The sequence below is a fragment of the Sciurus vulgaris genome, assembly GCF_902686455.1.
Source record: "Sciurus vulgaris genome assembly, chromosome: 5".
Taxonomy (NCBI): Eukaryota; Metazoa; Chordata; class Mammalia; order Rodentia; family Sciuridae; genus Sciurus; species Sciurus vulgaris.
Window position 1 is genome coordinate 9,640,736 of NC_136465.1, and position 14,387 is coordinate 9,655,122.

Consider the following 14,387-nt stretch of genomic DNA (forward strand, 5'->3'; position numbering starts at 1 on the left):
ATTGAAATACATTGCTGTGGGGTTGCAGCTTAGTGATGAAACACTTGCCTTGCACATGAGGCACTGGGTTCAATCCTCAGCACCATACAAATATCAAATGATAAAGGTATTGTGTCCATCTACAACTAAAAATATTTTTTAAAATGTTTAAAAACATACATTGCTGTGAAGTTTCACAACCTATGGGATAGAGAATTAAAACAAACAAACAAAAAAAAACTTAGGGGCAAGAAATCCAGGGAATCCAGGGCAAGCACATTTTAAGATTAAAGAATAAGGAATACAGGCCTAGGACTCAAAATACTGAGTAATGCTAATAGCCACAAAACAGTGATGCAATTCCTCAGAAAAACCTGAGGGAAAAGAATTTTCTTCCTAGAATTTTGTGCAAGGTGTAACTGTGACATTCTCAATATGCAAAAGATTTATCTCCCATGGTGAATCTTCTTTTAGAAAAAAATTCTGCTGGAAAATGTGCTGCAGAAAAATGAAGGACTAAATAGGGAAGACAACAAGAGGTCTGGAAAACAAAGGATCTGATCTGGAAGAGGAAAGAAGCCCTGAGGAAGACACCTGTTTATGAGAAACAGCATTCTAGTCCATTTTGGAGCTAGAAGACCTCTGGGAGGTAGGTCTCTAAAAGCTGAGAACTAACACACATTAAAAAGGAACTAAGAATACCTGACAAGGCAATCCACCAAGAAGGAGCTTTAACATTGCATGGGTACACCTGAAAGTTACAGGTACATAGAGTACTGCATAAATAAAAAAAAAAAAAAAAAAAAAAAGTATGGCATTTGGTAAATACACCAGGTCACCCAAGAAATGTTCCTGTCACATTTGGCTAAGTATGTGCAATCATATAATAAATAGGTATAGTATATTACTTGGCTGTGTGTGAATAACAATGTATGTAGAAGTTAAAGTGTAAACATTGACTAATAATAGAAGTAAAAAAAGTAATATAAAAATATTGGGAGAACAGGAAAAAAGGATGAAAGAATTAAATTTTCAACTACCATAACAGCAAGATAAGTGATCTAAACTGATAAATCAAGAAATAGCAATCTAAGTACAGGATTAAGAAATGAAGAGGCAAATACTAGGAAAGAAAAACAAATCCAGTTATAAACTTGAGAATAGCAGAGGACTCCTACTCTCTGATATACTCTTTTAAGCACTACTGGACTTTCAAATTTTATTAAGGCTTTTATTATATAATAGCTTTCTATAATAAAGTAAAAATGAGTCTGGTGGCCGTGTGAATGACACACTGGAAGGGAACACGGCTGGCAGCAGGGTGACCAATCAGGAGGAGCAGGAGAGCTGCGGAAAGCCTGAACTCAAGTCGTCACAGTCGGGGTGAAGAGGAGGGTGACTCTGAAAGATACTCAGAGGGGCAACAGACAGGACCTCCTGTCGGACAGCTCAGGGTAGGAGGGAATAAGAGCAGCTGCTAGTGTTTACGTGTCAGGCATTTCCTGTGTGCTCCAAGTACTGCCTCAGCTAATTTTCCTAAGAGGTGAGATTGTGATTAGCCTCAATGTAGGAGGTGAGGCAGCAGGAGCTGGGGCACTTCACAGAGATAGGCTATACTTGGTGAAGGAGACTAACTGGAGGAAGGGTCCTACTTTTCATTACAGATTTACAGTACATCTAGACTTTCAGAGTCTATTTTGATGCAAATAAAAATAACTAAAAAAAAAAAGTGAGTTCTGAAATAGGATCCATCTTGACCATTTCTGCTAAGGGTTTTCTACGCATCATTCAGGCCGCGTGTAGTCATTCACAGTACAACAGACTTTCCTCACCTAAGAAGGAAAGCTCAGGCAGGTAGGGCAGAAGGAGCTGGGTAAGAGCCTGGGTTCTACCTGAGGCTGAACTCTGACCCTGTAGTTCCTTAATCCACAAGGCTCTACTTCCTCATCTGCTGAGGTTACCCCAGGTGGTCTTTCTACTATGAAATCTGTACTAACTTGAACTCATGACCCACCTTAAGTGATAAGTTTTTACATTAAAAAACAAACAGCAACAAACACTACAGCCACCCTGCCAAACCCTGAATTTATTGTGTTAGCATTTTGGGGAAAACAGTTCAGTGAAGAAGAAAGAACTGTTGAGTGTCACAAGAGCAGGAAAAATGTCAACAGACTAAAAGATTTCTAATTACTAAAAGATTGATGGAGATAAATTTTTCCTCAAAAGAAAGAGACACTGTTCAAACATTTTCAGTAATCCTGAGCTTGGACATGCAGGAGTACTCCAATTTTAAAAGAATAAAATACCCAAACAGTTAAAAGTTATTTTGAATAATAAGCCCTGTCTGAGGATAAATGGGAAGGATGAAGATAATGCGTGCCAGATAAATCCCTCAGATGTTAAGCATTCTCCATCACAACAAAGAGAGACTTTCAGTTTTATAAGAAAAATAAATCTGATCAAGATGTCTTACTTCAGTAACACATGCATCCCCGTGTTTATGGTGGCACATATACCACAGCCAAATTATGGAACCAGCCTACATGTCCATCAACTAATGAATGGATAAAGAAGATATGGTATATATACACAATGGAGTTTTATTTAGCCATAAAGAAGAATGAAATTATGTCATTTGCTGGAAAATGGATGGAAATAGGGACCATAATGTTAAGCGAAGTAAGTAAAAACTCAGAAGGCCAGGGTTGTATGTTTTTGCTCATACAGGGAAGCTAGAGAGGAAAAGGAAAAGAAAGGTGGGAGTGGATTTCATGAAAATTAAAGGGAAATCAGTAGAGGAAAGGGCCCAGAAGGTGGAAGGCGGGAGTGAGGGAGGAAGTGCTGAGGAGTGACACAGGCCATATTATGTTGTTATATGGTGTGGACGTATGGATGTGACAACAAATCCCAATAAAAATATGGAAAAGAATCTGAGTTACTGGAAAACATAAGCAATTGCTATTATAACATAGCTATAATCCTGCACTTATCATTATTTAAGAATGTGAAAGAAATTAAGTTCTGGGGTTCTACTGCCCAGCAGGGAGACCAAAGATAATGATAGTATACTACATCATTCACAAAAGCTGCAAGAAAGGATTTGAATGTTTTCACCACAAAGAAATGATGAATATTTGAGGACACAGATAATATTTACTCTGACTTGAACATAATACAATGTATACTTATACTGAAACATGATATGTTGTTACAAATAAATACAATTTTTAGGTATCAATTTAAAAAAAATGTGAATTTATAAGAAACTGATGCAAACAAACAGGATTACACTCTTAGTGATACAGAACTGACCTACACAACAAGGGGTGAGACATAAGCCACTTCATAACGAACACATGCAGCTAACTAAAACCGTAGTGGGCTTGGCAGCGGTTTGATGGACCCATGTGTGCCAGGCACGTGATCCATCCTCTACAGAGATAACACATAGACTTGTGCAATTACACAAGCAGACCCTTGATTTAGCACCCTTCCAACAAAACACATGAAAGGGAATACACTTGTGGTTGTTAATATGGAATTCTGGGCAGATGTGATAAAGTAGGGGGGAAAAACACTTTAAAAGTGCAAAAACCAGTGTCTACTAGGTCAGGAAAGGCTGTAAATTTCAAATAGGCCAAACAAGGTTTTCTAAGCAAAAAAGTTATAGTTTTGAAAAATTTAATGTAGACTTTTTATTGAAGTATATACAGAAAAATACACAAACCCTAAGTGTACATCTTAACAATTTTTACAAAGCATGTAATTAGCACCTGGTTGATCAAGTGAAGAAAAAGAACATTATCAGAATCTCACAACTCCACCTCATATCTGTTTCCAGTTACCAAACTTCATCCAAAGTTTCTGAGTTCACACCAATGGCCTTCTGTGTGCTAGGCAGTCTTCTGAGTTTGACTTCCTGTGCTGCAATTCAGACTTACATTTTGAAATTGTACTTTTGGATTTGTATTTACTAATTATATGTCTTTCATCTTTTGGAATTGTTTTCTTCTCTGACAAATTAGTCTATTAGGATATGAATGCTTTTTTTCCCATTAAATTAGCATTAAGATACTATATATGTATATGGTATGTGTGTATATGTATTATATAGAAAATAAACACAAGAGAATTATTTGAAGAAAAAGAAAGTCCTGCTGAAAATGAGTGCGAAACTGTTAGAAACTTCTGAAAAGTGACTGAGTAACATAGTAAGATTCTTAAAACATTCATACGTTTACCAGATAATTCTATGCCAATGAATTTATCATAGGGAAATAAACCTAAATGCTATAGAAAGTTCTAAAGTTGTTTATATGCAGCATTATTCATAATAGTGAAAACTGGTAATGTCATAAATTTTGAGAGCTTTGGAAGTAGTGAAGCAAAGCATGACAGATTATATTAACAGACATTTAAATATGCAAACATCTTAACAGAACCAGGCTGTAACCTGGATAAATTCTTCTTACAACCTTAAGTGAAAAAGCTATGGAAAGGATCACCATCTCTACACATGGAAGTGTAAGGGTGCCTGTGTTACATGTGCATTAACAACCTCAGTCCTAAAACAGCCTAAGCATTCAAGATCCTGGTAGAACGTACGAAACAGTGTGTCTGGAACTGGGCTGGGACTTCTTTTTTGTGTTCCTACGGTGAGGGGTTACTGCCTCACTAGGCAGAGAGGGTGTGAGGAGCACGCAGAGGCGTCCTACATCAGCCTGGGCGAAGGTTACACTTACTGTAAACTGCTCAATGTCTCGTTCTAGTCCCACGTTTGGCAGATCAGGCATCATATGAGCCACAACTTTGAAACCGGAATCTTTGGCCAGGTGGAACGACTCACATACTGCCTTCACGGTGTGGCCTCTGAGGGAAGAAAAGTCACTACCTGTTACACAAATAAATGGGGACACAAAGTTCACATGGAGAGCAGAGGAAAACATTCTGTGAGCTCAAGAATCACATGGCTGGGAACACAGAATCTTATGAGGAAGTCATTTTTTATATCTGTACCTCTGAAGGGGCCTGGAAGTATATCATTTTACTTCCAAGGTATTTCTCAGAAATTTCCTTATGCACCTATTCAAAATCCTGGAAGTAAAATGGGACTAACAAGAATTAATGTATAATAAAATTATTTGACTTAGTGTCATTGGTCAAAACAAGCTTATTAATGTACATATCTATGTTAAAACAAGAACAATGAGCTCAAAACCATGAAGAAGCTGCAGCTTGCTAAATATCCCTTCTTTTAAGACTTGTGAAATTATTGGTAGAGAAAGGAAAAGTGAAAACTACAATATAAAATAAATTTAACTGATAAGTATAGAGAGTCCTTAAAGAAAAAATAGAAGACAGAATAGTCTAGGGCAAAGTAGAATCATTTGGGGCCATGTGATGAGTCCTCTTGGCATTTGAGTACCACATCCACAAAGAAAGCACGCCTCAGTAACCATCTGGAGACAACTAAAGACTGAAGCCTGTTAATCCCTTCCATCACCAGGACATCCCACTCACCACACAAGACCTAGAAACCTGGACTCCATCTCACACCCTCTGGATGCTCCCATCCATGTTCATGGCTTCCATTTCTCATCTCCTTTTGTTGGTGACTTCCAAAGTTCTATGACAAGGATAGGCCTCTCTAAGACTTCCACACCCAAAACCCAATACATCAAAGTTACACTGTGCAATACAGCAGCCACCAGGTACATGTTGTTTTTCAAATTATTTAAATGGATGAAAAGGGAATATTCGGTTCCTGGGCTGCACTATCCTACTGGAGAGTGCAGATATAGAACATTTTGATCCTTGCAGTATGTTCTGCTGGCTAGCCCTGTTCTAAAGCAAAAACCTTCAACTGGTTGTTCCACAAGAATCTATGACTTAGTGTACTCAAAATGAAACTCCTCTTCTCTCCATGACTCCGTGACTTCCCATTCCTTCCTACCCTCATCTCCAGTCACCAAACACTGTCTCTCACTTCCTTCCAGGACATCAGTATTTCCTGCTTAAATAACTCCAACAGCCTCCTAGTCAGTCTGTCTTGCTTCAGTTTGCTATTCTCTAATCTACTTCCCATACTGGAACTAAAGTGAGCTTCCTGAAATGCAGATATGCTCCCACCTTAGCTCACAACCTGTCTGCTGATTAGGGCTTGGATCTGGAGGCCACCTCTCAGGGACCCTCCTAATTTAGCCCTTCTGTTTGCCATGCGGGTCTATCTCAGGAGTCTGATGGTATTTTTTTTTCTGCCCAAATAACTTCCTTTTCTACACCTAACTCCTCCTCTCCCTTTGTCCCAGTTTAGATATAATTTTCTTCAGAAAGTATTCCTGACCTTGGAGAAACTCTCTTTGCCTCTCTGTAGGGACTTCTCCAGCACAGCCTGGGAGGATGACTGCTCTCCAAAAGCTTTTCTCTTCAGGTCAATGATACATTTCTAGGGGAAGAGAACCTCATTTGACTCTACCAACTCTAAAGTCTTTCCTTCTTTATACTTCCTAATTCATACCCGTTGTCTCAAACTTTTTTCCACTTCCCTGACAAATGCAATCAGTTTCACAAAAACTAATTTTTTAAAGCTCATCCAACTGCCTTCTTATTAAACTCTTTCTTTGTGCCATTTTTGGGGGCCTTCTCTCCTGCTACTGACCTACTGCTACTACTGACCTGGCGCCCCATCTCCTGCTCGTACACAGGAAAGGCTGTCTATGACAAGGGCAGGGAGTGGCACCAGCATGTTTAGAGGCTACTGGAAAAGGGTCCACAGAGAAAGAATGAAAACAAAGGAAAGAGAGGATGGACTAAAGAGCATGGACAGAAGGAAAGACCTGGCAAGGAGGAATTCCAAACTTCTTTCTGAGAGCCAGAGAGAAGAAAGAACTGGTTTGGCAGAGAGAGAACCAGGGGCAGAGGAAGGCTTGTGCAAGATCGCTTGGCACCGCCTTACCTGTTGGTATCTCTGGCCACGTCTTCATAGACGCTCTGCACCCCAATCTCCAGCCTTGTGCAGCCATAGGTCAACATGTCACTCAGGTGCCGCTTCATGCAATAATCTGGTCTGGTCTCAATAGTAATTCCAATACACTTTGTGAGGCTTCTCTCGGAATACCTGTAGAGCAAATCTAAAAATAACGAACCTGCCGCAGCTTTGGGTCTTTTGCTCCCACTCAGAGGACTCCTTCTCTCAGTCGTACCAGTGCGAGACAGCGGTTAAGAGCGTGGGCTCTGGAGCCAGGCTGCCTAGGATCAAATCCTGGCCTTGCTATTCCTAACTACACAAATGGAATGCTATTAACCTCTCTGTGCTTTGGATCTTTATCTGCAAAGTGCAGATAATAACGGAACCTGAACCTCACAGGACTGACGTGAGTGACTAGCATATGGTAATGTTATCTTCATTATCGTCACTCTTCTCCTGCAGCACGCTGCAACAATCATCTCCTGGAAACAGTGGTTTCAATTATGAGACCCTTTTCTCAATTTCTTGCAACCATTTTTCACATAAGTGAAAACCATCTGTGTTATTTATTTCCCATTCTATATTGTAGAGTCATCTTAAATAAAAGGAAAAAAAGAGAGAAGGGAGTATCTGCAATGATCATGGCAATAATTTAGATGAAATGTCTTCCAAATACACAGAAGTCTTTTGCCAAGTCTGTTTAATCTCAGCACTAACTTATAAAATTAGGAAACATTTTTATCATTCATTAAAACCAGGAAACAGATTAGTGAGTACCACTTTAAACTTTTTTGAGTTAAGGGCTAGAAGTCACATCACTCGCTCAGCAGGCTGGTGAGGTGAGGAAGAGGAGCTCATTGGACAAAGGTCACCACTGGCCATTTGCTCTATCATTACGGAGTCCCCCGCTAACTCTCTGTGGTATGCCCTGTCATTTCCATTCTACAAAGACACTGGAGTTCAAAGGGAATAAACAGCTTGTGCAAGGGTCTAGAGCTAATAAAATCCAAGTCAGGATTTGAAGCTGGGCCACCTCATTTAAAAATCCTTGCTGGGTATCACTCAGCACACTGCCCAGATGAGCAGCCGGGACTGCAGACTCTCTCCTCCTCATCTCTGATCTTGTTCTTCTCAGTGCCCATTGCCACAACTTTCTCAATTCTTTGAGGAGGATTAGAAAGAGACTTTGTTTTTTTCTTTCCTTTCCCCCCCTTTTTTTTGCCATGTATTTTCCTTCTTTCTAAAGAAAGCTCTTTATGGAAAAGTAAAAATCACAAAATTTCCCTAATTTCATAACTACTCAGGCTCATTTTTTTCATTCTTAATTATCAATAAAAACTGACTTATTTTAATTCTAAATAATTATTAGATAGTTAAGAATCAGTGAATTGGAAGACTAATTCTAAAGTCTTTCATTCTAGACTTTCAAACTCTTCTATGCTATTTATTGTATTCCATGAGTTTTTATTTGAAGGTAACATGTCAAAGGGTAAACTAGTACAGTTACTAAAAAATGAATTAAAAGACAAAAAGGGCTCACACCTTTTCAAATCTTGCCTAAGACAGGACACTAAGTCACTGACTTCTCTGAAAACAAGAGAATCAGAACGTCCCATGCCTCCCATTTAAGCAGGTGGGTGCCACAGCATCAGAAGTACAAGGTACTGCAGGATCAAGGAAACCCGCCTTCCTCCAGCAGCGATTACTGGGTGTGAGGGAAACTTTTTTTTAAATGAAAATAGATTGGTACAGATCATGGAGAAAGCAAACTACTTGAAGCTTGATGAAAAGACAGAGAGCAGAAAACTCTCAATGAGTATATTTTAAAAAGTAAATGAGAATGTTGTAAAAAAGGCACTCCAAAATTCTATCATAACCTCCCCTATTAAGTGATATTTTTAAGAAGCCTACAGTAGTTCTTAAAATGATGTCCTTAAATTAGCAAGCCAGGCAGCACAATACTAGTTTGTTACAAGTGGGAAAAACTAGAGGGTAGGCAACTGCACCAATGGGAATTTGTCTAGAGGAGAGGAAAATTTCCGAGCTAACTGTCCTGTTGCATGGATCACCCAAGGCCCAAGAGAGGCCACGTGGGGAAAGCTGCTGCAGCAATGAGGAGGTCTCTTCACAAGGCAGACACAGGACAGGGCAGAGTAAACCTCATTCTCAAATATTTAACTCCATCAAAAACAGCTTTACTCTGGGGAGGACATTACCTCCTGCAGGAAGCAGAAATGGAGGGAGAAAAAATAATTAAAGTTGCTAAAAGTCAAAATTTTAGATTTTTTTTCAGAATTGTATTTTCACCTGAAAAGCAACTAAGTAGAAATTTTTATCAAATCTGAATCCTTTTATCCACAAAAATAATGAAGGAAGCAGTCTCCTGAAGAAGAGAGCTGAGGCCATGCCTTCCATAAGCTCACAGTATCTTTAAGGATTTTTTTAATGCTCTATATAGTCTCATTAAGTCTGCCAACTCCCCTATCTTCCCTGGCCTCCTCAGGTTGCTGGGCATACAGGAGATGTACTAACTTCTAAGAGAAGAAGCCAGGACTTGTACTGGGATCTTCTGATTCCCATTTCACTGTTCTTTCTGGGGGCCACCTTGTTATTTTAATAAGCCTATACAGACCATTGAGGTGGGACTACGCTGAATCCTGTGCTTTTGTTTTGAATGCCACAGGAGCGATACCAACTATAAAAGATGATAATGTTCTCTGGGAAACACAAATTAAGTCAATAACTTAGCGTAACAGAATATTTTTACAATTAGGTGGTAGGAAGTAGGAGAGGGGAGAAATGGGACAATAACCTGGGAATTTAAAAGCAAACAAAAACATGTTACCCAGTCTTCAAAACATAGATCAAATACACGCCCCCTATCATGCCGTCTTCCAGAGCCCAGGGTAAGAACTCTGTGCTTCCACTCCCAAAGCACCCTGTCCATACTACAGTAGCTTGACTTGTTATTTATTTATGGGCATGTCTGTCTCTCCATCTAGACAGGAAGCTCCTAGTAGGCTCGTAGTCTGAAGAATGACTACACAAATTAGGTGAAACTGGGGACAGAAGAGAACTCGCCTCACTCTCACGGCGGCCTCAATCCTATGGGTTACCTTTCCTTTTATCTACCCCTAGAAGGTGACTGACTCTCCCTTGGTCAGGGATACTGCAAACTAAAAATACATTAGTTTTTATCCCAGAAATACTTGAACAACCTAGCTACAGGGGTAAGACACAAAGAAAACTCTAAAAACCACTACAGAACAAAAAGCTAGAAGTGGTGGAAATATAAATAGATATAGATGATTTCTTGGGAAGCACGCTTCTATTTCTGGAAAGAGGCAAGTGGCCTGTAAAAGTAGCATCTATTATCACTTACTGTCTCCTTGTACTAAAGGCCTCAAGCAGGGGACACTGGTGGGAGATTGCACACTGCTTTTAAAATCTCTTTATCTTCTGGAAACCACCTTTAGACTCTTCCCAAGAAGGCTGTGGCATCAAAGAGAGCCTCTCATTACTACCAATCTGTTGCAGTTCTTTCACAACTTGGTCATTTCTGTGCTGGGTGTGCCTTGGTCTAGGCCCACCTGAAAGCTCACAGGAGCTCTAGGCCCAGGGTTCTGAAAGGCTGGCATGACATTACCTACACAGACAAGGCAAGACCTCAAACTCAACCGCTCAAACCAAACTTCAAAGTAAATAATGGCACGCAGATGAAATATTTACCTTCATCAGTCACAATCTACAAACTTCAGCATCTACAGTTCCAAATTGAGTAAGTAGAATTTATGACTTTTGTGGAGAAAGATTGTCTGGATTGCCAATAACATCTGGGGTTATTGTTATAGCACCTCAGTTGTAGCACCATTGAGCAAATTCCTTTTTTTTGCTATTACTATATCTGGAAAATTCCTCAATAAACTGTGGTATTCTGCCCAATGCTGCATTAGTGATATTTGTGATTTAAGAATTGGGTATTTGGTGTGTTCCAGGAATTTAAGAATAACTCCCCCACCCCTACTTTTTCTGAGATAGTGGTAAGTGGTCTAAAAAATAATACTTCATGCTTGGGGTGGTGGACCACACCTGTAATCCCAGTGGCTTGGGAGGCTGAGGCAGGAGAATCTCGAGATCAAAGCCAGCCTCAGCAAAAGTGAGGCACTAAGCAACTCAGAGAGACCCTGTCGCTAAATGAAATACAAAATAGGGCTGGGGATGTGGCTCAGTGGTTGAGTGCTCCTGTTCAAACCTAAGTACCCACCCCCCAAAAAATAATGCTTTGTCCAACACAAACTGAGGAAACAGAAGAACAGAATCTTGGTTTTTAAAATGAGTATTTCCTATGAAAAACCAAACTGACGACATTATAGCTTAAACTCTAATCAAGGACTCATCAAGTTCTACCACACTTGTCAACAAGGCCTATTACACAAACACATCCCATGACATTTCTTTGTTTTCTTTCTACAATTGAAAAAAAAAAAAAACTATCATTTTATAGTCTCAATCAACACATTGATTAGAAAAGAAAAAAAAAAATCAGATGTTACATTTTTTACTATATCCACATTGAAATTTAAGGATTATATACACAAAAGCATTACAAAGAACTTGTCATTGTTACAAAGTAACTGCTAAATAAAAAGTAACTTGTAAACATATCTTTTACACAAAAAGTCTCATTCCAACAGAAATCTTTGAATCGTGTCGGAAACAGAAATAATTTCAGAGAAAATTTAGTCCCACCTCCTCATTTTTATAGATTAAGGAACAAAATATAGAACAAATAAGTGACTTATACCAGGTAATTATGGCAATAATAACAGAAATAAGCCTGGCCAGGTGTGGTGGCACACACCTATAGTCCCAGCTGCTCAAGAGTCTGAGGCAAGAGGATGGCTTGAGCCCAGGAGTTTAAGAGAAGCCTGGGCAACATAGTGAGACTCCATCTGAAGGGGAAAAAAAAAGTCTGGAAATTAAGTCTCCTAATTCTTAATGCACAGATACCTCTTTTCATTGCATTCAATTAACATTCACTAAGTGTCTTCCATCCTTAAGATGTAAGAGACCCTCTCTTTCTCTTAAGGAGACCCTAATAAAGGATATAGAAAAAAAATAATTGTATGGATTAGACAATAATGGTATTCATTAAAACTATTATTCTTGGCTACTGAAAACCAAAGTAAGATGATAAACTAGAAGATGTAAATTCAACCATCAACATCAATTGATTTATCAATAATTACATCAATTTTTAACAGACTAAACACTCCAATTAAATAAAACAACATCAAAATTTTGGACAAAACCCCTCGCAAGACCCAAGTCTAAAAACTGTAGTCTATAAGAAACTCACTTTGAGTATAAAAGTATATACATGTGGAACGTAAATGGACAGAACAAGACGACATAGGGCAAATGGTAAGCACACAAGGATACAATGGCTGCATTAACATGAAATAAAGAAAACTTCAAGACTAGGATTACAGAAGAGCATTTCAAAATTATAAAAATACAATTCTTATCCAGCATTAATGTGTATGTACTTAATAACAGATCTTTAAAATACAGTAAGCAAAAACTAAAATAACTAAAGGGAAAAATATATAATTCTTGAATCATGGTTTAAGATTTTGATATCTCCCTTTCTCAGCAATTGATAAAAAAAAAAAAAGAAAAACCAAGACAAAACGCCAAAGACCAGGACTACATGCAACCATCCAATAGTCCCCAAAGGCCCAAGTGTGAAAGGCCTGCTCCCCAGCTTGGCCCTATTTGGAGCTGGTGAAACTTAAGAAGTATAGCCCAGGTATAGCTTCAGGTCACTGAGGGCTACTCTCCAAGAAGACTGGGGGATCGTGGACCCTTCTTCCTCTCTTTTGTGTCCTGACCATGAGGCGAGGGGCTTTGCTCTGCATTCCCTGCCAGAATGTGCTTCTTTGCCATAGTCCCAAAAGCAATGGGGCCAACTGACCAAGGACTGAAACCTCTGAGCAAGCTAAAATCAACCTTTTCTCTTTATAAGCTGATTATCCTAGGTGTCTGTTCACTGATGGAAGGTAACACACTGTCTGATCAACGCTACCAACCACTGAAACTTACAGAATTTAACACCCAAACTGCCGAATATACATTCTTTTCAAATACACATACCATATTCACCTAGAGAGACCATATATACTGTGCTGTAGGATAAATCTTGATAAATTTTAAAGAATGGAAATCTGAATAGGCTTCTTTGAGCAAAATGAGATTAAATTAGAAATCCGTAAAATACCAAGAAAAATCTGTTTGGAAATGTGGAAATTAAACAACTAATTTCTATACAATCCATGGATCAAAGAAATATAAAGAGTATAAAACATATTTAGAAATGAATGATTAAAATACAAAGTATTGAAATATGTGTTTAGATAAGGAGTGCCTACAGGGAAAATAGCATTGTAAATACTTACAAGAAAAGAAGAAAGGTCTAAAACAATGGCCAGGCTTCTCTACCTAACTTGCCACTAGAAAAAGAAGAGAACTATAAATTCAAAGAAAATAGCGAATAAAAATAAGAAGAGAAATAAATGGAGAGGAAATAAACAAGAGCCAAAGTTAATCCTTTGAAAAGAACAACAATCAAGAAAAAAAAGAGAAGGCAAATGATCAATAGCTGGGTTCACAGGAGCTCTTCCAGAAGACGGAGAAGGAAACCATTTCTTACTTGCTTTATAAGGCTGCATGATACTAATACCAAAACCTGACCAAGTCTGTATCCTGGGTTGTCCAATGTTAAGGACCCTGGTCTTAACCGTCTATGAAGAATGAGGTAGCCATGGAAAGAAGTAATAAACAGATGAAGTGAGGGGAAGGGAGTATGGGAGCCAAAGTCCAGACACAAGGAAGATTCTGAGGTCTGCCTCAAGGCCTGGAGCACAGGGCCAGCCCCAGTGTTTTTAAGCCTGCGTGGGTTGTTTTTGCTTCCTTCATAGCTGTGCAAGTCTATGAAATTGTCTTTGGGGCCTGGAACCCAGTATTACCTAGCACTCTAGCTTTTCTAAGACACATAAGGACACAGTTGGAGGATTTAAAGTCATTGATGGGGCGGGGGGAGAGTTAAGGAACGGAAATCAATTAAATATTCCAACAGAGAAAGTGTGACTCACCCACTTCTTGATGGGTAACTACCCTTTAAATTGCATCTTGTGAAAACAGCCAAGAAGCATTAAAGATGGAATGTAAAACTGCTTCTGGGTTGAGCTGATTAAAAAGGAATAAAACTCTTCTAAAAGGCTGTTCTGAGTTATTTGGCAACATTTGCATTCTGGTGAAGGGTGACTCAGAACCCACTGATGGTCCTTTTCATCTCCAGAGCTATCATTTTGGGGGGCAGATGGTCACCAGTGAAGAATGCTCTCTGGAGACTACTGAAGGGTCTCAGAGTAGATGACAG

General features: G+C 39.0%; 1 protein-coding gene across 1 annotated transcript in view; it reads right to left on the bottom strand.

Annotated features, from left to right (window-relative positions):
• The window catches only part of ELP3 (elongator acetyltransferase complex subunit 3), a 78,875-nt gene that overhangs the window by 43,301 nt on the left and 21,187 nt on the right, over positions 1–14,387 (bottom strand). The window contains exons 8-9 of the mRNA XM_079139952.1: positions 6,935–7,096; positions 4,722–4,848 (exon numbers count right to left, since the gene is read on the bottom strand). Of these exons, the coding sequence (XP_078996078.1) occupies positions 4,722–4,848; positions 6,935–7,096 (289 nt within the window). The remainder of the gene's footprint in view (positions 1–4,721; positions 4,849–6,934; positions 7,097–14,387) is intronic.